At 49.2% G+C, this 26,043-nt stretch overlaps 1 protein-coding gene across 2 annotated transcripts in view; it reads left to right on the top strand.

Annotated features, from left to right (window-relative positions):
• Positions 1–26,043, top strand: part of Cdhr2 (cadherin related family member 2) — a 40,968-nt gene that overhangs the window by 9,252 nt on the left and 5,673 nt on the right. For both annotated transcript variants that reach the window (XM_010622111.1, XM_033761649.1), the window contains exons 2-21: positions 3,683–3,745; positions 3,994–4,065; positions 11,225–11,364; positions 11,499–11,552; positions 12,647–12,736; positions 14,818–14,907; positions 15,540–15,665; positions 15,739–15,885; positions 15,968–16,043; positions 16,144–16,259; positions 16,356–16,589; positions 17,453–17,608; positions 17,689–17,850; positions 18,185–18,246; positions 18,911–19,154; positions 20,137–20,376; positions 22,550–22,619; positions 23,283–23,888; positions 24,618–24,689; positions 25,092–25,141. In XM_010622111.1, coding sequence (XP_010620413.1) covers positions 3,694–3,745; positions 3,994–4,065; positions 11,225–11,364; positions 11,499–11,552; positions 12,647–12,736; positions 14,818–14,907; positions 15,540–15,665; positions 15,739–15,885; positions 15,968–16,043; positions 16,144–16,259; positions 16,356–16,589; positions 17,453–17,608; positions 17,689–17,850; positions 18,185–18,246; positions 18,911–19,154; positions 20,137–20,376; positions 22,550–22,619; positions 23,283–23,888; positions 24,618–24,689; positions 25,092–25,141 — 2,859 coding nt within the window. In that variant the 5' untranslated portion in view covers positions 3,683–3,693. The remainder of the gene's footprint in view (positions 1–3,682; positions 3,746–3,993; positions 4,066–11,224; positions 11,365–11,498; positions 11,553–12,646; positions 12,737–14,817; positions 14,908–15,539; positions 15,666–15,738; positions 15,886–15,967; positions 16,044–16,143; positions 16,260–16,355; positions 16,590–17,452; positions 17,609–17,688; positions 17,851–18,184; positions 18,247–18,910; positions 19,155–20,136; positions 20,377–22,549; positions 22,620–23,282; positions 23,889–24,617; positions 24,690–25,091; positions 25,142–26,043) is intronic.

A 26,043-nucleotide genomic window follows, 5' to 3' on the forward strand; every position in this document is an offset into this window, starting at 1 on the left:
TCTCATCCTCTTTTTTTTTTTTTTTTTTTTGGTACTGGGAATCGAACTCGGGTCCTTGTGCTTGCGAGGCAGGTGCTGGAACCACTGAGCTAAATCCCCACCCCCTCATATTTTTTATTGGTGGGTCCAGTAGCTTCTCTTCTGGCTCTGAGAATGTTGATTTCAATTTCTGGCATTATCTCGGTTTCTTTAGAGCTGTTTTTTTTTTATGTTTTGATATTTGCATTGGTTTGGATTTTTGTTCAAATTTGTTTTAAGTTTCCAGTGCCTACCTTTGGTGTGCAGATTTCAGGGAGGAGGAAAGGCCCCATTTTTTTGTGTTTGTCCATTTCCCTAGAGTAAATGCTTCTACCTTGGCTGATTTTGAGTTATATGACATAAGGCATATTGAAAAATTCCTGATAATTTGGCAAATGTCAGGAGCAACTTCAGCATGTTACTGTCTCTGTCTTCCCTTCAGTGTCTGGTGATTTCTGCCTGTTTATAATAAAAACTGAGTCCTTAGGGCTGGAGTGTAGGTCAGAGGTAGAGCACTTGCCTAGCATACACCAGGGCCCCACCACTGCCGATCCATCCTGGGTCTGGGTTGTAGATGGGACTTGTCTTCTGGAGGCCTCACCATAACATGAGACCCCCAACATTTCAGATTGTGGGTTTTTCTTTCTTCCCTTAGGCAGGACAGTTTTTTTTTTGTTTTGTTTTGTTTTTTGTTTTTTTAATTCCTGGCTGCTGGCAGAGGTGCCTTAGAACCTGTCGTTAATACTTTTGGGATGGAGGGGGGAAAGGGCCTGAGAGTGTCACCATTTAGTTTGTGGTCATTCACTTAATCCCATTCTGCTTGGTAACCTCATCTCCTCTGAGGTTAGTGCCCCTAATTCCAGGTGTCTTGGATTCAGTCTCTCCCGGAAGTAAGGAAGTGACCTCCGTGTTCTCTGAGGCAGAGGGTGGGGTGGGGCAGCCAGCTGACTGCATGGCTGTGGAAGTAGCATCTGGAAGTCTAATTGCTTCTTGTAGAAATTTTCAATCAGCTTTCCTGCTTTCAGGACACCCGTACCTCTGCTTTCAGGGGGTTCTACAACCTTCAGTCCTTCGGCTTTCCTGGGGTTGGAGTCTGCTTCCTGTGGGTGCACCTGACTCCCATCCCTACTCTGGCTTGAACAATCTATAGCTTGATAAGTTGGTAGTCTCTCATCAGCTCTTTCCAGCTTCCAAAATCCTTACCATCATTTTAGCAGGGTCTCAAGAGAGAGGAAGTGCAGATCAGTCTCGAATCATCCATTTATACCAGGAGGCTCCCTCCTCCCCTACTCATGTGAGCCGCTCTTCTCACCCTTCAGATCTCTGATGAAACTTCACTTCTTCAGAGATCCCATCCTCCCTGTCCCCATTATCCACCGAAGCATGAAAGACCTAAAATTCACTGGCAAACAACGCCACCATCATTTATTATCTTGAGAAATCTGTGAGTTAGGCAGGGCTCAACATGGATGGTTCATTTGGAGGTAGACAATTCATTTCTGGCTGATTAGCTCACATGGCTTGCAAGTGGGATGACTACTTAATGGGAGCCCAGCTGGAGTGCTGGCTTGGGCCAACATAAACCATTAAGGGGTACTTGGGGTTCACGCAGTGTGGCTGCTGAGTTTCCAGTGTGAGTGCCTTAGAAACAGGAAGGGGAAGGGGTTGGTGTGTGTGAGCCCTAGGCCCAGAAGGCAGCTCTGGCACCATATTGTATTGACTACGAAGAGTCCTGCCAGCTGTCTCTACTGTATCTTGGGATTAATATTTACAGAGGTGGCTGAGTGATGACACAGGGAAGCTAAGAGTATAGAAAGACAATTTAATTACTCAGCTTGAAGAGGAGGGCCCAGGCCACACCACACAGGACCACACGGGAAAGCCCTAGCCTTGTTGAGGAGGCAGAGGAGGAAGAGGCAAGCAGGGGCCTGAGCCTTTGTTGTGTTTCCCTGGAAAGGAAGCTGTAGACTGCAGGGCTAGGACTGGATTGTGCAGATGACTACCTTGGCTCTGGGCTACAGAGGTGGTTCTGTTGCCCAGGACTTGGCCCTGAGATAGGGAAATATTAGTGTGTGAGAGTTGCAGAAAGGAGGTGGTTAGAGATACAGGGTTTGGGTTGATTCATTTGTAGATGAAAGATATATTTAAAGGCAAACTGTTCAATATCTCTAGGAATTGGCTCACTCTGGGGAGGGTCAGTCTTTCCCAGCCAGCTAACCCTCAAAGATGTCATAATATTATAAAATAAATTTGTTGCTAAAGCTCCAGGTAGGAGGGAAAGAGCCCCGGATGGATGTTCCTAGGACCAGGGGATGGTACCTGGTGGTACCCGTGTTCCTTTGTTTGCTTTAAAGCTTTAATTTAGTTTATTTCTGGAAAAATTAATACATCACTTAACACAAAAGTGCATACAAGTGGGTCCAGGGATTTAGCTTAGTGGTGCAGCGCCTGCCTCACAATCACAAGGTCCTGAGTTCCATTCCTGGTACCAAAAAAGAGTACATACAAGTAACTATCCTGTCTTAGAGAGTGATTACAGAGAAATAGCACACATGAAACTTTCTTGGCATAGAGCAAGGAACAAAGTGTGGAGAGTCCGTCATATCCCCCCTTCTTGTCACACTCCAATTGTTATTTGGGATTAAGATTTAAGATTTCAGATCTCTCAGTGACAATGAATCAAAGCCCCCCATTTCTTCTTTCCCCGGATGGGAAAGGAGCTTGTGACATCAGATGACCAAAAGAGGCTGGCCCAGGTAGGGCTTTCCAAGGGTCCCCACTCAGGTGTCAGTCAGTAAGAGGAGTGAAGATGGCACCTTTTCCCAAAATGACCTGGCCAAGGAACCCTTCTGTAATGTGATGTTACTAGGATTCCATGGAACACACTGGAAAAGGCTTCAAAGGCAGCTATTTGTTTGTTTGTTTTGAGGCAGGGTCTTGCTATGCAATTCAGGCTGGCATTGAATTCACGAGGATCCTCCTGCCTCCGCCTCCGGAGTGCTGGGATTATAGGCATGCACCACCACGACAGGCAAAGGTGGCTCTTATGTGTGTCAGCAAGTAGGACAAGGGTCCTGTGAATTGCCCAGACACTCCGGATGGTCCTGGTCAAGTCACTGTCCCTCTGGGCCCTGGATTTTGAAGGATGCTATTAGCTGTGGCACTTTAAGCAGGCAAAGTAATATCATAGTTGAGGGCATGAATTCTGGCTTCAAAAGGCCTGTGTTTAGTGAATGGTCTTGTCACGATTCTGTGCGGCCTCAAGCAAGCCCTTTCATCTCTCAGCCTCGGGATCAAAACAGACTCCTCATAGCTGCAGGAGTAATGTGATCATACATTTAAGAGCTGGGGTGTTGATCAGTCATAGCATGCTCAAGGGCCTGAGTTCGATACTGGGGGGAGGGATGGAGGGAGATCTTACACATCCAAGATGTATGAAGCAGTGCCTGGTCCACCTGTGAGCACAGCGTTCAACCCACCTGTCTCCCACTGTCTCCCCCAACACTGGAGCATCTGGAAAGCAGACAGAGGGTGATGGCGGCCCTGGCAGGGAATTACTTGGCAGAGAGGTAGTAGGTGGTCTCGGGTTAGACCCCCGTGGATGGGACTCTGAAAAAAGAGAGGTCTGGTTCCTGTTACTGTTCCCTGATGCATCTTCTCCTAGGTACCTCGGAGATGGCCCGGATATGGCTGCCCTGCCTCCTGCTTCCTGCCCTCTTGGTGTCAGGTGGGTGCCTCCCATGCCCCACACCACAGCAGCACTTAGCTAGGGACCTGCAGCAGGACCCTCCCGAGGGGAGGGCTTGCCCTGATGCCCTGGTTAGCAACCGGAGCTCCTTTGGCCGGTCCTGTGTGGGGTGCTGCCCTGGGGATGGGTGGGGACAGAGCCCAGTCTTAGGCATAGTGTGAGTTTCCAGGGGAGTGGGTGGGAGGCTTTGCAAGGGGTCCAGATGTTCCATTGCTTTGTCCCTACAGTGGCAGCCAATGTGCCCCCGAGGTTCGAGGCCAACATGTCGAGTGTGTCTTTGCCTGAGGACCTACCATTGGGTGAGTAAAGCTCCCTGTGCCTGGACAGAGCTAAGCCCTGACCCACAAGGGAGTTCCAGGGCTCCCTGTTTGGTCTACCGCATCCCTGCAGCCTTGGGGCTGGTCATGGGACAAAGGTGGCCTGAAGGGAGTCGCGTTTTCACCTCTTCAGCTTTTGTGTCATGGGTGTCAGATGTGAGGGGACTTCATGTAGCACCAAATAAGGAGGATGCCTTCTATTGCCTACTTTCAGTTTTCTGACTTCCCCAAGGAATAGACGCTGTTTGGGATCATTTTTTGTTTAACTCTCATACTTTTGCTAATCTCTCTCTACCTGCGCCACTGAGCTAAATCCCTGGCTGCACCTGCTTCTGTGGTTGTTGTTGTCATTTTTAACAAAGAGCCTCAGGCTCAGAGTATTTCCCAGACACTCCTTGCAAGAAGCTAATAAATTTGCTTTGCTTTCGTTGTCTTTAGTCTTTGTAGCGTTACTTTTTCTCTACGGCAAATGAGAGGCATTTTCCACCTACAGTAGCGAGCTGAGGTTTAAAAATAAATGTATTACATGCAATAGTAATGTTGATTTAAAGAATAATCAAGGCAGACATAGTAGATTTCAAGTTCAAGGACAGGCCAGCTTGGGCAACTTAGGAACAGCAGGTCTCAAAAAAAGAAGGAAAAAAAGGAGGAAGAAGAGGAGGAAGGGAAGGGGACAGGGAGGAGAATAGGAGAAGGAGGAAGAGGAGAAGAAATAATAAATAATGATATGTGGATATGGAGAAGGCCATGGCAGTGGAACCAAAAGGGCTAAAGTCTTAGCAATGTTATTTTACACAAACTCTGAGGACTGAGTACCAGTTCCCAGTAGGCAGGATATGGATTAGGGGAACAGAACAAGTAGATGGCTGTAATTGTTGCATCCAGGGTGTACCTTGTACCACTGCTCTGCTGAAATGCACAGCTAACAGAGATCATAAAACAGCAACAGCATTGTGTCTGCCTGGCAAGTGCAAGGTCCTGAGTTGGATCCCCAGCACTGCAAAGACAAAATACAAAAAGGTAACAAACAACTCAGCAACAGTAAAATTGTTGAAAGGAACCACGTTTAAAATAAAGGAAGATGATTTATATGAAAGAGGGAGGGGAGGAGAAGATAAATAGCTACTCAGCAGACTAGGGGACATCTGAAAAGCAAATACCCAGGGATATTTATCCTCAGCTTCCTTTTCAATATTTACTTATTTATCCCACACCAGGGATGGAACTCAGGGCCTTGTGCTTTTGAGGCAGGCACGGCACCATTGAGCTACATCCCCAACCCTCAGCTTCCTTCTATTAAGATGGCGTCCCTGACCCATGATGAGAGCCTGGAACTCGTCACAACCTGATTGGCTCTCTGGCTGACTTTGAGCCTGGCCTGGGCACCTTTGCCTACTTTCTCTTCAGTGCTTTGATTCTTTCCCGCCATTTTGTGATGGATAAGTGTGGGAAAGGGGAGCCTCATAGAAAGCAGCTTAGAATCAGAAATAATAAAATGTGTATCTGCTGCAGTAATATATTGACCCTAGAGAATATACGTATATACATACATACATACATATATGAGTTTGTAGGTGGCCCCCCCGTTGTCTCCTATACATTTTATCAGGTTTGGGGGGCTGGTTACCCTGGTCTTTTCATGTTTCCAGCTTCATCTGTGTTTTGCCTGTCAACTCTTCCTGATTATTTTTATTTTTATAATTATTTTAAATTTTAATTAACTAATTATTTTTTCCCTTTTCCTGATACATTACTTTTTTTGTGGGGGGGCCTTGTTTTTCTCTCTTTCTTTACCTTTGTCTTGTTTGTTCGTTTTTTTGGGGGTTTGTTGTTGTTTTTGCTTGAGACAGGATCTTGCTATGTAATTCAGGCTGGCCCAGAGTGCCCTTGAACTGGAGACAATCCTCCTGCCTTAGTCTCCCTAGTGTTGGGATCACAGGCGTGCACCACCAGACCCTCTCTCTTTGTCCTTCTGATTGCTGGAGCCTAACTGCAGAGGCAAAAACATTTCCTATGAATTTCTTTCATAAAGCTAATGAGGCACTATTTCATTCATTGTCCTGTCTCTGGCCCCCTTTCCCTATACATTAATTGGGACTTCAAATAACAGACGTGTGTAAACAGGCGGAGGTTTATAACCCTAGTGCTGGTTGTCCAGGGCGGCCCCTTCCTCTGGGGAGTCGGGGGCAGAGCCTCTTCTTCCACCAATGCTGGGCCTTCTCCAGGGTGTGGCCTCCACCTCCATGGTCCCAGGTGGCTCATAAATATCCCATTCCAGCCACTGGGAAGAGAAGGGCTAAGACGCCATGTTCCTTTGTCATAAGAATCGGCTCCAGGAGCATGGATATTGGGGGACAATTCACAATCCTTGTCACAGTCTTAAAATTGGGACCCAGAAATATCTAAAGCTTCTAGATGAAGCAAGAGACCACATCAAAGAAAGCGAAAGCCTGGGATTCAGGACAAAAGTATAGCGGCTGGGCTCTGCAGACACAAAGGCCCCAGCTGTTTGGATAGCACTGCTGGGACAGAATGGTACAGGACCGGTTACATTAGTAAAAGTTTAGAGCCCAGAAACAGGGAGGTGGTCATTTCACTATATTCTGAGATGGTATAATCTTCCTTGGAGGACTAAACTCAGGTCAAATTATTTGATATCTCTGACTATTCTTTGTAGAACAGAGAAGTATGCATGTGAGTGTTATTTACATATATTTTCATAAATTTTCGTCTCAGATAAAAATAAACACACGTACACAGCGCCATACAGACATCACAAATATATTAACACAACTGCCCTCAAGGTCTGCTTCTGAGCCCTTAAATAAAACCTCCCGAGAGGCGTCTCTTTTCTGGGTGGTTGCTCCTCCTCGCTGTCCTTGGCCAGACCTGCAGCCCGGGTCCCCTGCAGCCAGCTCCTGCCCTGTTCTCTCCAGCTCTGCTCCCCACACTCTTCCTGTCCCCATCCCACTTCCTCCAGTCCCAAAACCAGTCTGAGTCTTTCGTGGCACGTCACAGCCTCTGCTGGAGGTTTGGGGGAGTGGAGGAGAGTGCAGCCATCTTGCCGTGGAGTCTGCTCCCAGCCTGGGCTACCTGTGTGGGCCTGACTCTTCTGCTAGCCCTGGGGTCCTGCACGTCTCCCTCTGGGCCTCTCAGGGAAATGAAAATCTGTCCCTGCCTCATTCAGAGCAGTGCCCCTTCCTTCTCTCAGCCAGGCCAGATGAGGCCTTCTGCAAGCTTTCTTAAATTGGAGTCATTTCCCCTTTCCTGAATGCTGCAAAATAAGAGTATTTTTTAATGTGATTTTGAAAAATCAGTTATTTGGACTCTTTATTTTGCAAGAGCTGTGCATGCAAAGATCGTCCACAGTTAGCCCTCTGTATCCATGGATTTTGATCCACTGATTCAATAACTATGAATCAAAACTTTTTGCAAAAAGGATTCCTTCTTTACTGAATATGGACACTTGTTTCTTGCCAGTGTCCCCTACACAATGCTGTATAGCAACGGCTTATGGAACACTTACATTGAATTTACTATTATGATTACCCCAGAGAGGATTTAAAGGCCAGGGATTTAGCTCAGTGGCACAGCACCTGCCTGGCAAGTGCAATCTCCTACGTTTGATCCCCAGGACCCCCCAAAACAAAACAAAACAAAAGAGATAATTTAAGGTCTACAGTGTGCATAGGTTATGTGCAAATACTACACTTTTTTTTTCTGGTACTGGGATTGAACTCAGGACCTTTCTTGACAGCAGGTTTGGCACCACTAAGCTCCATGCCTGTCCTCAGTTTTAATTTTTTATTAGTACCTGTTCCTGATATGTAAGGGTTCGATTCCTCATGGGGAGTTGATACACGTTCATGACACATCTTAACTTCTGTCAACGCCTTCTCCTTCCATCTCCGGTTCCCCTTTCCATACGAGAAAGATCTATCTCCCACTTTTCTTATTATCTATTGTTTATTGTGCTCTTCTCATAAGAGAAACTATGCAATATTTAAGCTTGTTATGTCTGGTTTATTTTGCTTATTTCACATTATATTCTCAAAATGTATCCAATTTCCTACAAATGACTCAAATTTATCCTTCTTTATGGCACAGTAGTACTCCTCTGTGTATAATACTACATTTAAAAAATCCATTTATTTGTTGATGAGCAAGATTTAGCTATTATGTTTGTTGTGTTGTTTTGTTTGTTTGTTTGGTTTTTGCACCAGAGATTGAATTTAGGATCTTGCCCTTGTGATGCAGTTGCGGAACCACTGAGCTAAATTCCCAGCCCCTAAAATGTTTAGCTATTACGAATTCTCCTACTATACACACGGGTATGCTTGTATCGCTGTAATATGATGACTTTAACTCTTTTGGAAAGATATGTAGAAGGAGAATTGCTGGGTCAAATGGAATTTTTAGTGTTAGTGTTAAGAAATCTGCACACTGATTTCCATAGTGCTTGTACTAGGTTACACTTCCACCAACAATGAAGAAGTATTTCCCCTCCCCACAGCTTCTCCAGCACTTGTTATCATTTGATTTCTTGATAATAGCCACTCTTTTTGGAGTAAGATGGAATCTTAGTGTGTTTTTAACTTGCATTTCTCTAATGGACAGTGACGTTGAACATTTCTTTATGTATTCGTTGACCGTTTGTACTTCTTCTGAGAAGTGTCTATTCATTTTGCTTGCCCATTTTTGATGGAACCTTTTATTTGGGGGAAGTCTAATTTTCTTGAGTTCTCCATATAATCCAGACATTAGTCCTCTGTCCGAGGAGCAGCTGATATTCCCCCCGTAATGTCTCTTTGCTCTGTTGGTTGTTTGCTTTGCCATGCATACCACACCATTCTCTGTCAGATTTTTGAGCACCTGTGCATTTTGGTACCCATGGGGTCTGGAAACCAATCTCCAAGGATGCCAAATACTTTTTATCTGTTGATCTGTGGGTGGCTGACCCAGCAGATGTGGAGGCCCAACTGAGCGTACAGTTAAAGACCCACACATACCCACTCGCCTCCCCTGTTTTCTTAGGTAGAGAGCCACATGGTTTTGCATATTAACATTTCTGAATCAGAACATATCTTACAGTTGAGGTAGCACAGAGCCCCCCGCCCCACCAGAAGCAGACGTTAAATTGGCCGTGTGTCTCACAACCAAGAACATATTCATGGCAGAACACTAGCACAACAGTCTTCCAGAGGAGGAAGCAATGGTGGGGAGGGGGCTGTGACAGAGTCTTCCAAGCTGGAGTTGGAGAGGCCGAGATTATCTGACCAGGAACAGTGGACTCGGCATGTGTTGCCAAGATGTTCCTGAGGGGCTGCTGTGGGCGGGAGGGACAGAGTGGTTCTGTGGAAACTTCTGGGTGCTGAGCCCCATGGCCACCTGTGACTATCCATCAAGGTGGGCACTTTTGCCTTCATGAGACTCTTCCTCTAGAAAAATACATTCTAATTGTATATAATTTTTCACCAACATGTAGTCATTGTGTGTGTTTATGAATTACAGTGCAATACTTCAATACATAGGATCAGAACAGGTCAGATAACTGGCGTATTCTTCACCCCCAGACAATTGTTATTCCTTTGTGTTGAGAGCATTCAAAATCTTCTCTCCTGGCTACTTTTTTTTTTTGAACCAAGGATTGAACTCAGGACCTTGCACTTGAGAGAGAGGCAATGGAACCACTGGGCTAAATCCCCAGCCCTCTGCTGGCTATTTTATTATTATTATTATTATTATTTTTTTTTTTTTGGTACCAGGTTTGAACTTGGGTCCTTGCTCTTGCAAGGCAGGCCACTGAACCACTGAGCTAAATCCCTGGCCCCTGGCTATTTTCAAATATACAATTCACTGTTGTCAACCATAATTTTGCTACTGTGCTATAGGATTTTCAAGGTCATTCCTTCTGTCCTGTTACACTCCCATACGGATTAAACATCTTCTCTCCCCCTCAAATTATATTTGAACTTGGGTCCTTGCTCTTGCAAGGCAGGCCACTGAACCACTGAGCTAAATCCCTGGCCCCTGGCTATTTTCAAATATACAATTCACTGTTGTCAACCATAATTTTGCTACTGTGCTATAGGATTTTCAAGGTCATTCCTTCTGTCCTGTTACACTCCCATACGGATTAAACATCTTCTCTCCCCCTCAAATTATATCTTATGGTTGCGTTGGCGTAAAGATAAAATATCATATGGACTAGATTTCAATATCTATTTCCTTCTGACTTTCGAAGACATTAAACATTGTTGTGGCCTCTTAAAGTCCTGGGCCCATGCTGATGGCTGAGTCCCGGGACCCGGATGGGAGATCCAGGGGGAAGGCAAATTGATAAGATGGAGAAACAGCTAACAAACAGTTGTCCATACACGGAGGAGGTGAGGAGAGAGAGTTCCAGGTACTGGGAGGTGCTGATCAGGGGCTGGGCATGATAAACAGGGTGAGATCAGGGGCATCAGTGGTGGGTTTGATGAATCTGTAAAAAGCCCCTTTGGAGCTGAAGAGTTAAAGACCTTGAAAGGTCCAAGCTCCCCTCCTCCCATGCTCTCCCAGCCCCTGATCTGCCCAGGGATCCAGGGAAAGTGTTGGGGCTCTTGAGGGGCCAACAGCAGATGCTGCTATGGCTAACTGGAGTAGAAACAGTGTCGGGAGAGGCCCCTGAGCTCTTGGGGTAACTGGATGGTGGAGAAGAGGCCAGGCCCAGGCACCTCGGAGAGTAATTAGCAGTCCCCAACCCAGGATGCACCCAGCTGCTGTGGCTGGATGTCCTGACTCCATCCACTGAGATTCTCAACAAAGCTCCTGTTCCAGGTGCAGGGAGGCTGGGTCCGAAGGCTTGGCCAAGGAGGGGAGATGCCTGGAGAGCAGTCCACCCCACTGTGTCCAGTGCACTCAGGGTAACTGCCCTACAGGAAACCAGGGTGCTGTTACCCAGAGGCCCCGGGATGAGTGCTCAGTTAACTACCACACTCACATCCATAGGCACAGGAATAGAACCCAGATGGTTGGAGAGGGCCCAGATGTCAGGCTGAGTCTGTGTGCAGAGAAGCCCAGCCCAGGCCTCACGGAGCAGCCCGATCAGGTAGCACTGATAGGTGCCACAGACCCTGAGAAGGCCCTGTCCCCTCCGCAGGTGCCGAGGCCTTCTGGCTGGTAGCTAAAGACACGGATAATGATGCACTGACCTATGGGATTAGTGGCGCCTATGCCTATTTCTTCTCTGTCAACAAGGACACTGGGGAAGTGAAGCTGGCGAGCCCCCTGGACTTCGAGGTAGAGGGCAACGGTGTGGAAGGGCCCCAGGGGGGAGATGGGGATGCCTGGAAGCCAGTGTCCTGCAGGCCCATGGCCTATTCTCCCACCCTGACAGGGGCTTGCCTTGGGCCCCCTTCTCTCTGCCCTCACAGACCCTGAAATTCTTCAGCATCGACATCTCTGTGAGCGACGGTCATAACAACCCTGTGAGTCAAAGTGGGGGAGCAAGGGGTGACCCCAATGGGAAGAGCAGGGTCGCAGGTGTCTACTCCTCACCATGTTGCTTACCTCGAGGGAGTGGAGAGTACTCCAGTTCACAGTGAACTTAACATTTACTCTTATCAAAATTAAACACGTCCATTTTTGTTATAGTGTATAACCAAGAGTTTGGTGTTTATTATTACTTTATTTCAATTATATAAAATTTATAAGTATAAAATTAATTGTAGTATTGATTTCTGTTAATATAAATCAGGCCTGAAATCCCAACTTCTCAGTAAGCTGAGGCAGGAGGATTCTTTTTTGTTTGTTTGTTTGTTTGGTTTTTTGAGACAGGGTCTCACTATAGTTGAGACTTGAGTGGAGAGTACTCCAGTTCACAGTGAACTTAACATTTACTCTTATCAAAATTAAACACGTCCATTTTTGTTATAGTGTATAACCAAGAGTTTGGTGTTTATTATTACTTTATTTCAATTATATAAAATTTATAAGTATAAAATTAATTGTAGTATTGATTTCTGTTAATATAAATCAGGCCTGAAATCCCAACTTCTCAGTAAGCTGAGGCAGGAGGATTCTTTTTTGTTTGTTTGTTTGTTTGGTTTTTTGAGACAGGGTCTCACTATGTAGTTGAGACTGACCTGGAACTCACTATGTAGCCCAGGCTGATCTTGAACTCACAGCGATCCTCCTGCCTCAGCCTCCCGAGTGCTGGGATTATAGATGTGCGCCACTATGCCCAGCTGAGGCAGGAGGATTCTAAATTTGAAGCCAGCCCGAGCAATTTAGTGCTGCCTTGTCTCAAAAATAAAAAGGGTTAGGGATATAGCTCAGTGCAAGACCCTGGATTCAACCCCCAGTGCCTCAGAAGAAAAAAAAAATTGGCAAATGCCCCCCTCCCCATGTACTTCTGAGGTGTTCACCTTCAATGCTTTTGCCTAAGTACGTTAGCATCCCTGCTCATATTTCCGTATAACATGATATGCTGCTGAGTCTTGTGTCTGTGGAGGTTGAGTTCTGCCTCCAACATTTGTCCTGAGCCCCATTTTATTAGTTGGGTTTCCATTACTGTCTGCAGGTGCGGAAGCCAATGAGTGTGGTGGTTGAAGACAGAAATGACAATGCACCTGTTTTCGAGAACACTGTATTCTCTACCAGCATCGATGAGGTAACGCCCGCCCTCGTGGGACCTGGCAGGGGAAGGGATCTCCCTGAGTGTGACTCAGAATGGGGGGCCGGATGCATCCAGTGATGAGCAAAAGCCTCTTCTAGAAAGGGCCAAATCCAGGAAGATGCAGCCCACGAACAATAGCTCAAGCAACATAGTTTGCAAGTAACCATATTGGATTGAAACTCTTCTGATTAAGAAAGCAAATAAAATTTTAACCCCCCCCCAAAAAAAAAAGAAAAGAAGGAAAGAAAGAAAAGGAATTGATTTCCTCATAAAAATTTATAGGTACCTCTGACTTCAGGCATGGTTGAATTTAGGTACTCAAACTGCATCACCAAGAAATATCTCTCTCCACCTCTCAGCTCTGCTTCTCTTGCTATCTCCAACCTGGGGGTGGGGATGAGGGTGGGAAGCACTTCTAAGTTTTATCTATCTATCTATCTATCTATCTATTTATTTATTTTGAGACAGGGTCTCACTGTGTAGTTGAGACTGACCTGGAACTCACTATATAGCCTAGACTCATCTCAAACTCACAGTGATCCTCCTGCCTCAGCCTCCTGAGTGCTGGAATTACAGGCATGCGCCACCACGCCCAGCTGGCTCTAAAATTTAAATGGTCATAACAATGTCCCCTGGTAGCTCTAGGCTAACATCCTACCAGTTTTACACCCTCCACAGAAAGACTGTCTCTTTCTCAACGGCTCCAGCCCAGACCCCAGGGCTGACTGTCACTGGCTCACTTTGCGTCACGTATGTGTCCATTCTTGGACCAATGTAGAGGTCTGGAAAGCTCTGGTTGACTAAGTCTGCATCTCAGAAGAGGGCAGCCCCACATGGATGGTAGGCGTGGGGAGGAGGTTTCCCAGTACTCACCAGGCAGCGCACACGGTATCATTCCTGAATCTTCACTCCCACAGGGCTGCAGAGAGCTGGGGGAGGGGCCCACTAGGCCAGAGGCAGGCTGTCAAGTGACAGGCTCTGCCCGGGTGCCCCTGTGCCTGGTACTGTCCTAGGTGCTTGAGTTGCCCTCCGAACACAACTTCTCTGGTGGCACCCTCAGGGGCTCACATTCTAGGGAACAGCATACAGTAATCAATGAAACACAGAACAAGTGGGATTGTTTTAGATGGTGCTGAGTTCTGTGAAGACCATAAAACAAGGCAAAGGTGAGCATGAGGGGCTGCTTTTTGTTGCGAGAGAGGCTTCTCTGAGCAGAGGTCTGAATGGAAGATGCAGCCCACAGGGAGCGCTCCAAGGAAAGGATGTTCCAGGCGGGGAACAGAGATGGGAAGGGCCTGAGGTGGGGATGAGGCTGGCCGGGTAGCTGGAGTGGACAGGGTGAGGAGAGGACGGCAGCCTGAGCCGTAGAAGCAGACTGGACCGTATTCTAGGCAGTCCGGGCAACTCCGGGAAGCTTTGAAGCACATGAATGGCGTGGTCTGATTTATGATCTTGAAAGTTAGCTTTTTGGCCATCATGTGGAAGTGGCGAAGATGCAGGTGAGAGTACAGAAGCAAATACTTCCTGTTAGACCTCCCTGCCCTGGGTGGAGGCACTGTTTGAAGTCCGGGCCTATAAGCTCTAGTGAGCCCACTGCATTGATTGAATAGAATTGGCACAGTCAGACTGGGTTCTGGAATGTTCCTTCACCCTGGACCTGAGAGGCTCCACAATCAGAAGCTAGCTCAGTCCAGGCACAGTGACACAGGACAGTAACACCAACTACTCTGGAGATGGAGGCAGGAGGGCCACAAGTTCAAGGCCAGCCTGGGCAGTTTAGCAAGACCCTGTTTCAAAATAAAGTGAAAAGGGCTGGAGGTGTATATAGCTCAGTGGTAGAGCGCTCACCTAGTAGTGCCAGTCCCGGGTGTGATCCTCAACTGCAAGAGGAGGAGAGGCCACCACCAGATCAGTAGTGGTGAGGCTGTGTAGGGAGAGAAGGAGAGTGTGCTCTTGTGTCCTTCCCCATGTCACCTCTGGCTCCCTCCTTATCTGCATGGGACATTTGAGGAAACTGAAGCTCAGGAGTGGGGGAGAGGGATTTTAGTCCACAGGTGACAAGTCTCTCCTTTCAGACGCTGCCAGTTGGCTCCCTGGTGTTCTCCGTGCTGGCCAAGGACCCAGACACAGGCTCAGGGGGCGTGGTGCAGTACTTCATAGAGAAGGTGAGCTTGAAAGTGGGAGAATGGGTGTGTGTCTCCTGACTGCTCCTCATGGCCACCAGGGGGCAGCATCTCCAAGGCCACCCATGCAGTCCTTGAGAGTCAGGCCAGCCTGGTCCCCAAGCTTCTCTCTGGCCCTCCCACCCCACTTCCACAGAACCTCACTTTGCTCTGTTTCGGGAAGAGGGTGCTGCTTTCGGCCAGATCCTTCCTGCCCGCTCCTGCACAGGGCACCATCTAGGCCTCTGATGAAAGCTAATGTCTCAACTCCCAGTAGCTAACGCACTTCCAGTTTCACAGGTGAGGAAATTGAGGCTCAGAGCAGTCCTAGGTCTTGTCCAAAGGTATACAGACAATAAGGCATGTGAGAGTCCATTTATCAGAAAACAAATTTGTTAGTGATCGCTCCATTTCCTATACTTAGCTTATCTATTATCTCATGGGATCTTTCTTTCAACTGTGGAGACAGCTTCACCAGCCTCACCACCCAGAGGTGGGAGCTGAGGCTTGCAGAAATGAAGGTTGCATAACTGGTCAGTGAAAGAGTCAGGAGTTGAACCCATGTCTCCCAGAGAAGGTTTCTAGGGGGCGGCACTGTCCCTAAGGAGGCTGACCTGAATATGTCCTCCCCTAAGGTCATCCCTGATACCCCGGACAGCAAGGATCTCTTCAGGATTCTGGAAGATGGCTCCATTATACTCAATGACAACCTCAGCTACAATAACAAGAGCGTCTCCTATCAGCTGCAGCTGAAGGCCTGTGTGAGTAAGGCTGTCAGCATGCCCGGCACATGGACTCGTGGCTCTAGCTCATAAAAGGCCCTTCTCCCTGCAGGACTTGGGCGGCCAGTTTAATAACAACTTCACTGTACAGTGCTCCCAGCCTGTCTTTCTGTCCATCTCAGTCAACGACCAACCAGACCTGGACCCCCAGTTTGTCAGGCAGTTTTACTCAGCCTCCGTTTCTGAGGATGCAACTGTGGTATGTGCTGGGACCTGCAGGGCTCGGGGTGGGGATGAGAGGCAGAGGACAGGGTTGAGGTACTGACTGGGCCTCCTTCCAGAACACCTCGGTGCTGATGGTGCAGGCTGTGGACGGAGACAAGGGCATCAATGACCCGGTGACCTACAGCATCTCCAGTGAGAGCCCAGGTGTCCCCAGGCTGGGGCTGGAGCGAGGGGCACGGCGAGGGCTCTGTCAGAGCCGCCGGAAGCAGCTGCCTCACCTGCCTCCTTGTAGATTCCACGAGGCCTGGATGGTTTGCTATTGGGGAAGATGGGCTCATCAGCGTCAGCGCCCCCCTGGACCGAGAGCTACTGCTGGAGGACAATGAGGAAGTGCAGTTGCAGGTCACGGTGAGTGAGGGCTCCCCACGCCGTCACCTCGGACCTTTGGTCTTATTCTTTCTGAGCACTGGTTCTCTGTGCTCTGGTCTCTGCTCGTCACTTTAGGCCACTGAGAAGAACCTCAACATCTATGGACAAGAAGCCAAGGCAACCACTTGGGTCACAATAACAGTGCTGGACGTGAATGACCACAAACCCGAGTTTTACAGCTGTGTCCTCCCAGACTGCTTCTTCACCCCCCAAGAGGCCCAAGACAACTTCAGTGCCTACGTGGATGAGCACGCCTCCACCCGCATCCCCATCGACAATCTCACCATGGTGGCCTATGACCCAGACAAGGCAGGCACAGGGCAAGGGGGCAGGGCCGGAGATGACGGTGGGCGGTAGCTGGCAGGGAGGTGAGTGGTAGAACAGATGGTGGTGCAGATCGGTGAGCCGTGGGAATGGTTGGTTGGTATTTGGAAACGCTGCCTGATGTTGAGTAATGTGTTCAGGTGATATTAGGCAGTGTTGTTAGGAGGCAGAGTCGAGAGGGGCTTGGCACCTGATGTCCGGTCACGTCGAGTGGAGTATGGTTTCTGGTGGTGCTGGTATTGGGTGGTCTGCGATTTAAGGTAACACTGGGCACGGGGAGAGGCTGAGCAGTGTGGTGTGTTATGTCCGGGATGATCTGAGTGTTAGGTTGGAGGGAACGCTGAAATAAAAATTGGTACTGGATGGTAGGAAACTTGGGTGAACCTGAACGATAAATAACCATGGGTGATGTTTGGTCGTATTAGGTGATACGGACTTGACGCATCTAGGATGGTATTGGGTGGGATTATGTGGGTGGATGTGTCGAGCTGGTGGTCGGTGTGGATCGAAGCTGGCACTGATTGTTGGGTGGGGTGGTGTTTGGTGTAGGGGTAGTTGGGGAGCAGCGAGTGGTGCCTACCAAGCCAGGCTGATAGGAACACCTGTGGGAGTGAGCTGAGTGTGACCATGCTCTGTCTCTATAGTCTTGGCCTGGGACCTGCAGCACCATGGGAAACCTGCCTCTGCTGAGCCCACATGTGCAGTGACTAGTGACCAGCCCAGCCTGCTGGGCCCTGTTGTCTTAGTCTATTAGGAGCCCTCTTTTTTGCACCCAGAGACTGGGGAAAAGATGCGCATGGGCAAGTCGCAGGGGAATGGGACTCCTACTTTACAGCCTGCTTTTCCAGGGCAGCAATGGCACCTTCCTGCTGTCCCTGATGGGTCCTGATGCTGGAGCCTTCAGCGTCTCCCCTGTGCGGGCAGCTGGCTCAGCCGAAGTGCAGGTGCTGGTGAGAGCTTCAGAGATGGTGGACTACGAGAGCCAGACAGTGATGCTGGTGCAGGTGAGCGAAGCTCCAGAGCCCTGAGAAAAGGAGCCCATGGTGCAGCCAGGCCCCAGGACTGCTGCCTCTTCTGTCCCCAGGTTGTGGCCGCTGACTCGGTCAGCCAGCTCTCCTCTGTTGCCACGGTGACCATCCATCTTAGAGACAGTAATGACCATAGGCCCACATTCCCCCAGAGATTATATGTCCTCAGTGTGCTGGAAGACAGTGCCACAGGCTCTGTGGTCACCAGCAGCATACATGTGAGTGACACGGGCCAGGCTGGGCGGCTGATGAAGAGAAGGGCGGATCTGGGAACTGTGGGCGCCTCAGTCTTTGTATCATTCAGTGTCGTTGGGGCCAAGCATGCATACATGCGTGTCAGTATGTGTGAGTGTGAGTGTGTGTGTGTGTATGCGTGTGTGTGTGTGTGTGTGTGTGTGTTGGATGTGTGGGGCATCTATATGTGAATCCGGGTGTGGAGTGTCCTCCCTTTATGCCAGGAAGCAGGACAGCCCTGTGTACATGAATTACATAGTAGGCAGCAGGTGCCGTGGTGTCTAAACAGCATCCTATCGTCATCTCTCTGCCTCTCAGGCTGAAGACCCAGACACGGGAGAATGGGGCCACATCACCTACAGGCTGCTCCCAGGAAACGGGTAAGGTCACGCCCACATCTCTGCCTCACAAAAGGGCCAGGGTAGCCCAAAAATATGCATTGTTACATTTAAATGTCAGAAAAACAACACAACATTTAAAAATAATGTATTTGCTTTCTGTTCCTATAATAACACTTGATGCTGTCTACTTTATAAAGAGAAGTTTGGGCCAGGGATGTAGCTCAGTGGCAAAGCACCTGCCTGGCAAGCACTAGGCTGTGAGTTTGATTCTCGGAACAAAACAAAACAAAAAAAGAGACAGAGAGAGAGGTTGAAGTTTCACTAGATCACAGGTCTGGAAGTTTAAGGGTAGGGTGCCAGCATCCGCTCAGCTCCAGTGAAGACTGCAGGGTGGACAGCATCACAAGATCACAAGGTCTTGTGACTACATGGGAGCCCTGAGTGAAGTGGGGGCTGTAACAAGCCCCCACGGGCCCCACATCTTAAAGGGCCCACATCTTAAAGGGCCCACCTCCTCTTACCATTGCCACACTCTGGACCACGCTTCCAATATGTGTGTGTGGGGCACATTCAAAACTTGGCCAAATGACAACGAAAGTGTGTTGGAAATATTGCACGGGATATACTTAAATATTTGTCACTGTCTATCTGAAATTCAAATTTGAGTGCATTTGTATCTGCTCAATCTGGCTCCCCCGAGCAGGGTAGACCTCTTTGAGGTGGATCCAGACTCAGGTACGCTGACAGTGAAGAATGGCACCCTGTTGGACCGGGAGAGGCAGGCTGTATACTACCTCACGCTGCAGGCCACAGATGGGGGCGGCCTGTCGGACACCACCATGCTGCAGATCCACCTGCTAGACGTTAATGACAATGCCCCTGTAGTCACTGGCTCCTACAGCATCTTTGTCCAGGAAGAGGAGGGCACTGTCTCTGTGACCATCCAGGTGCGAACCTGCCTAGACCTGGGGTGTGTGTGTGTGTGTGTGTGTGTGTGTGTGTGTGTGTGTGTGCATGCGCGCACGTACTGAGTCTGGCTCTGGAGTCATGCTGGCCCTGGATGGAGTCAGGGCTTCTGTGTGGCCCTGAAGAAGTCACTCAGTCTCTCTTAGCCTCTGTCTTCTCTTCAGAAAATGAAGATGGTCATAGTAATTATTCACAGGCCCCAGGGAATAGTGAGAAAATAAAGTACTTCATAACAGGCTTGGCATGGAGCAAGCCTTTAAAAACATATTGCTAAGCCGGGCCTGGTGGTGCATACCTGTCATCTCAGCATTGACAAAGCCCTCAGAATAAACAATGAAAAGGGCTGGGAATGTCACTCAGTATCAGAGCACCCCTGGACTCAATCCCCAGTACCACAAAAACAGACTGTTCTTTGTGTGTGTGTTTGGTACTGGGGCTGAACCTGGGGCCTTACACAATATAGGCAAGCACTCCACCACTGAGGTACCTCCACAGCCCTTTGTATTTTTTTATTTTCAGACAGGGTCTTACTAAGTTTCTAAGTTGCTCAGGCTGGCCTTGAACTTGTGATCCTCCTACCTCACCCTCCTGAGCAGCTGGGATTGCAGGCATGTGCCACTGTCAGCTTTTTTTTCTAATTTGAATATCTGTGATACACTTTCCCATGTCTCCTTCCCAGTAGCATTATCAGCTCTGTAAAGAAGTTCTCTTGATTACAGCTTTCTTCCCAGGGTTTAGATCAGGACCAGGCACCTAGTAGGTGTACAGTAAACAGTTGTGAGATGAATGGATGACTCTGTGCTGATGACCTTAAAAGCTCCCTCATGCTGCGATTGGAGCCCTGTAGATAGGAGGCTGAGATCCCAGGGAGGCCAGGAGAATGGCAGTTGTGGCCCTCATGGACCAGTGCTGGAGGAGGAGCTGGAGCGGAGGGCTGATGCCAATGCCTGCTTCTCTGGCCAGGCCTATGACAACGATGAGCCAGACACCAACAACAGCCGCCTGCTCTTTAGCCTGCTGCCTGGGCCCTACAGCCAGAACTTCTCAGTGGACCCTGACAGTGGGCTCCTCAGGAACGTGGGGCCCCTGGACCGAGAGGCCATTGACCCAGCCCTGGGGGGCCGCATCGTGCTGACTGTGAGCGTGGCTGACTGTGGGGTGCCTTCCCTCAGCACCGAGGTCAATGTCACCGTCACCGTGGAGGTAAGGCCAGCCAGATGTGCTATGCCGGGCCGGGGTTCTCAAGCACTGCCGCCTCCAGGAGGCCGTGTTTCGCCATCCTCTGCAGTGCTATGGCCGGCTGGGGAGTACACTGACCCCGCAGATGGGCTCCTGAGCTGTGTGGCCGAGGCACTCACTCAGCTCCCTGGCCCTTCAGTTCCTCATGTGTAGAGTGGGGTGGAGACAGCAGGGAGCCTGCTTTACTCACTGAACAACGTTCTACAGGGCCCCACAGAAGGGACTCAGAGTATTAGCTCGAGTGTCCCTCAGAGTCCTGCCTGAAACCTCCTGCCTCTCTGCCACCATTCACAGGCAAAGAGAAGGAGTGAAAGTTGGCATTGATAGGCTCCCCCTTGCACCAGGGCCTGCAAGGGAGGGATGGCTATTATCATTTCATAGATCAAGAAATTTAGTCATGGAGAGATTCAGTAGCTTTCAGTAGGTTTGTGCAGTGCACAGTCTGCACCACTGCACATAGCAGCCTTGGGTGCCACTGGGTTGGGATTTACCACTCTCTCTCTTATAAAGATTAGAAAGCGCAGCCTCAAGGATAGTGGGAAAGAAGCTAGTTTAGAGTTTGTTGGCCATCCTGGAAATAGGGGAGACTATAACGAAGGAAAAATAAAGAATTGCATTTATAAGTGAAGGGGTCTCTTTACTTCTGTGAGCCAGGGCTGGGGATTCAGCTCAGTGGTACTGCACCTGCCTCTCAAGTACAAGGTCCCGAGTTCGATCCCAGGCGCCAAAAAACACCTCCTCAAAACAAAATTTCCATGAACCAGTCTTCATTTTTGTCCTGCAGGTGGGGACTGCTTCTCCATTTTCTGAATGCAGACACTGAGGTCCAGAGATCAAATTCACACAAGAGGCAGTGGTAGAGTGGGATCTCAGTCAGAGCTGCTCCCCTAGCCCACTCCCCTGAGTTAGGATGCTGCAAGAATGTGTCTCACTGTGCATGTGCATGGAGCTGGCAGTGCCCGGTCTGAAAAACCACTACCAGAGAACGTACCTCGGCCAGGCGCAGTGGTGCACACCTCTAGTCCCAGCACTCTGGGAGGCTGAGGCAGGAGAATTGCAAACTCAAGCTCAGCCTGGGCAATTTAGCAATTTAGCAAGGCACTACATCAAAATAAAAAATAAAAAAGGGACTGGGGATGTAACTCAGTGTGAAGGCCCAGGGTTCAATTGCCAGTATTTCAAAAAACAAACAAAAACCTAAAACCCAGAAACCCACATATCTCAGCTGGGCATTCTCATACATCTTTAGACTCAGCTACTTGGAGGGCAGAGGTTCAGCAGTAGTTTGAGAACAGCCTGGGCCACAGAGTGAGGTGAAAGAAAGTGGGGGGAAGAGGGGATACATCTCATTGAGGGGAAGGAGCTTAATTTCCTAAGTGTCCATTTCTACATTTCTGCAGTTACATAGAAAAAGATGATCCTCCAGTGGGCTGGAGCTCTCCGAGTGCCCTCCATGCATTGCCAGTGTTAGGGGAGGACATGGTGGTGGCGTCAGCTCCATGCTGTGATAACAGTAGCAAGGGCTCGGCCAGGATTGGAGAGGGAGGCGAGAGCAGCAAGTAGCTGGCATCAGAGGGCGGGACCAGTCTCAGTCCTGGCTCTGGCTGAGCACAGAGCCAGTGCCATGAGGTCAGACGAGTGCAGGAGACACCGGAGGAGGGAGACAAAGAAGGAAAGCAGGGGGCTGCAGAGCCATAGAACTGGTGCCAGCACAGTCAATCCAAGAGATGAGGAGTCAGGCTGACCCAAACAGGGACACAGACAGGGACCTGGAACCATCTCTCTGAAAAGCAAGACTTAAGACAGTTCTAAACTGTGGGCAAAGAAACCAAAGGGAGGTGGAGCTTCCTGACTGTATCTCACAACGCAGGAGTCCTCCACATGCCTCTGAGCCCCATATAGGAGACTAGGGTGGGCTCTTTCCTCTCAGAGGCTGTTTCCACCTCTTGGAAGTAGGCAGTGCTGTCTGAGGAGACCCGGCTTCTACACTTGATCTTAGCCAAAAGGCCGAGAAGCGATTAGAGACCCGGCTTCTGTCTGTGGTAGAGGAATCACTAGCTTCTCAGATCAGCTTCGGCCCGTGTGAACCTTTGAGGCTATTCAGGTCCCTGGGACTCATATCTGCCCCTACCTGCAGGACATCAATGATAACCTGCCTGTCTTCAACCAGTCCAGCTACAAGTTCCGCGTGGAGGAGAGGGTTCCAGGTAAGCCTTTTCTGGGCACTCAAGCCTAGAACTGGGCACTAGGGTGACAACTGTCAAGATTAAATGAGAGAAGGCGTGCAGTGTTTTGTGAAGTGCTGGGTATATACTAAGTACCCAATTAATGCTGTTATTTTATCAGGAAATGTAAGGGAAAGAGCATACTTTGGAGCCTCTGTGTGTGTGTGTGTGTGTGTGTGTGTGTGTGTGTGTGTGTGTGTTTTATAGTACTGAGGATTGAATCCAGGGCTTCCACACTGAGCTACATCCCCAGGTCCGTTTTTAATTTTTTTTTTTTTTTGAGGCAGAGTCTTGTTAAGTTGTTAAGTTTCCCAGATTGAGCTTCAATTTGCATTTATCCTGCTTCAGCCTCCCAGAGTGCTGGAATTAGAGTATGTACTACAAAGCCCTGCCCCAGCTGTGTTTTGTTTTTGGTACCAGGGATCAACTCAGAACCTTGTGCTTGAGAGTCAGGTGGTAGCACCACTGAACTAAATCCCCAGCCCTCCAGATGTGTATTTTTATCTCACCTCTGACAGAAAATAGCAATAAGAACTATACTAACAACTACACTTGGCAGGCAGGCATGGATGCCCTAGACTTTAGGGCAGAGGAGGCTTCCAATGCCTGGCCAGGGTCTCTCTCAGCTCTGTCCCTCATCCACAGGAGTGCTGGTGGGTGTAGTGGAGGCCTGGGATGCAGACCAGACAGAAGCCAACAACCGCATCAGCTTCAGCCTGTCAGGGAGTGGTGCCAACAACTTCATGCTCCGGGGTGTGGTGCTGGGGTCTGGGAAGGCTGAGGGCCAGCTCTGGCTGCCCCCGGATGTAAGTCTGGACTATGAGACCCAGGACATCTTCAAGCTGATAGTGAGTGCAGAGAACCCAGGCCCCCAGGGCCATGAGGCCACAGCAGAAGTCAACGTGACTGTGGTGGATGTGAATGATGAGCCACCCACCCTGGTGGAAGCCTCGCTTCGGGGCGTCTCTGTGGCTGAGAATGGCTCACAGCATGGTCAGGTGGCTGAGGTGATGGCCCAGGATGTGGACACTGAGGCCCAGCTGGAGATACTGCTAATGAATGTCATCTGTACCAAGGCTGGGGTTGATGTGGGCAGCGTGTGCCAGGGCTGGTTCTCAGTGGCAGCCAATGGCTCTGTGTACATCAGTCAGAGCGAGGCCATCGACTACGAGGCCTGTGACCTGGTAACGATGGTAGTGCGGGCCTACGACCTCAACACGGATCCCCGTTTCCATGCCTACAGTGCAAATGGTGAGTGGCCTCTCTGGCAGAGCTGCAGCACAGGGACCACGGGGTGGATGGAGTCCTGGGCTGGGACCCACAGATCTGGCTTTGATTCCTGGCTTCAGCCCTTCCCAGCTGTGTCACTGGCAGAGTCCTCTCCTTCTGTGTATACAAAGCATTTAGTCCAGTGCCTGGCATACAGTAAGCACCTAAATAATGTTATTTTATGAAGCAGCATAAAGGAAAGAACATACTTCTAGGCCAAATGTATATTTCTAACTCAATAATGACACCAAATAGCAATAATAACCATGTTAATAACTAGCACATACTGAGTTTTCATGTGAGCCGAGAACTATGCCAGGCACATTGTTTCCTCCACCCTCTGTTCTGGAGCAGATCAACCCCAGGTCCTCGCTCATGCTAGGCAAGTGCTCTACCACTGACATGCACGTGCGTGTGTGCTCACACACACAAATGTCACGGTCAGTGGGATGACATACCTAGGCTGGCTGGCCCATTCTGGCTCAACACTCTTGCTGTGTGACTTTAGCAAACTGTTTAACCCTCCCTGAGGCCTAGGGACTATGCTCCCAATCACTCAGATCACAGAAGAACTTGTGGGCGTCCTGGGTCAGGAGCAGGGGAAGGGACTGGATGCCTGGGTGGGAGGCTGTGGGGAGTGTGGTTAAGGCCCAGGCTCTTTGGGTCAGGCCTTGTCCAGGAACCCTGAGCCAGCCCACCCTCTCTCCCTAGGAAGTCTCCTCATCACCATCGAGGATGTGAATGACAACGCCCCTTATTTTCTGCAGGATAATAAGACTTTCGGTAAGTGGCAGCTCAGCCTTCACCCCACCACACACACCTCCCTGTGCCACATAGGCCACCCTTGGGCACCCCCACAGACCCACGAAAGGGGTGAAAGGCTCTAATTCTCCTCCCGCAAGGGTTGCGACTGGAGAGAACCCCTGAGTTTTTCATTCCTGCTCTCCTCATCAGGTGACTGGGCCGGAGCCAGGCCCTCCTTCTTTGGGCCTCAGTTTCTCCATCTGTACAGTGGGAGGTAGCTGGCGTGCTAACGACTGGCTCAGGTGGAGCTGTAGTAGGAATCTCTTTTGGCAGAGGCATTGAGAGCAGGTTTCTGGGAGGAGCCTGAGCTGGGCTTGTGGGCAGAGTAGGCCAGGCAGGCACTGCCCAACTGCACTGAACATTTCCTGCTCAAACTTGTAGTGATCATCCCGGAACTTGTGCTACCCAACCAGCAGGTGGCTTCCGTTCAGGTGAGTCCTTGGCTCCAGCCTTTGTTGGCCACATTAGCCTCAGGGGACATAGGGCTAAGGCCATCAGCTTTTAAGCTGCCTGGCCAGGGTTTGAACACTAGAAAGGATGCACTCTAACAAAGGAAAACACAAACCCCAAGACAGAAACAAACACCTGCCTAATTGGTCTGATCAAATTCCACTAATTGTTCAATTTAGTAGTCATAAAAATTTCATGACCATAAATAGCACTTTGCAGGCTAGATTTTTCTGACTACACCAGAATTCTTGAGTACGATAGAGAAATCATAGCCTATTTTAAATTAAATGAGTTCTTTCTAGTTAAATAATTTCCACAGCAAAATTATAAAAAATGCTTCCACTTTGTTATGGTGTTGCATATAGTGTGTTCAGTTGAGGGAGGCATCTTTGCAGGGTGGGGTGGTGGGGTTGAGGCCTCTCCCAGGGCCCTGCCCCAGGGCCTGGCTGGGCCTCTGCTTGACTTAGAGATCTGTCATGCCCCTCTGGAACTCAATTTCTCTCTTTGAGAGGGAGCTGATAGTTTCTGGAAGGCAGAATCTGGGTGTCACCTGCAATTCTGTGGGAAGAACACGGGTGAGACAGACAGGTGTAGACAGGAGATGGGCCGCTTGAGTGTCCTTGAGACAGGGCTTCTTGTGGGCCCCAGTTTCCTCTCATAAAATGGGGAGAGAAATTATACCCCTTTGGGTCCATTCAAGCCTTGAAACAGTCAGTTGCCTAGTCTGGAGCCAGTTGCACTCCAGTGTAATGATTGTAGCTGTGGCTTCGAATAATTTTCTTTCATTGGAAGCATGAACAGCAGCTGTTCCTCTTGAAAAGTAATATCAGTGGACTCGGGGCTCTTTGTTGGGTGCTGTATCTTTCCCCGAAAGGCACCAGAA

The sequence above is a fragment of the Fukomys damarensis genome, unplaced genomic scaffold (assembly GCF_012274545.1).
Source record: "Fukomys damarensis isolate Sample0158 unplaced genomic scaffold, DMR_v1.0_HiC HiC_scaffold_9, whole genome shotgun sequence".
NCBI lineage: Eukaryota > Metazoa > Chordata > Mammalia > Rodentia > Bathyergidae > Fukomys > Fukomys damarensis.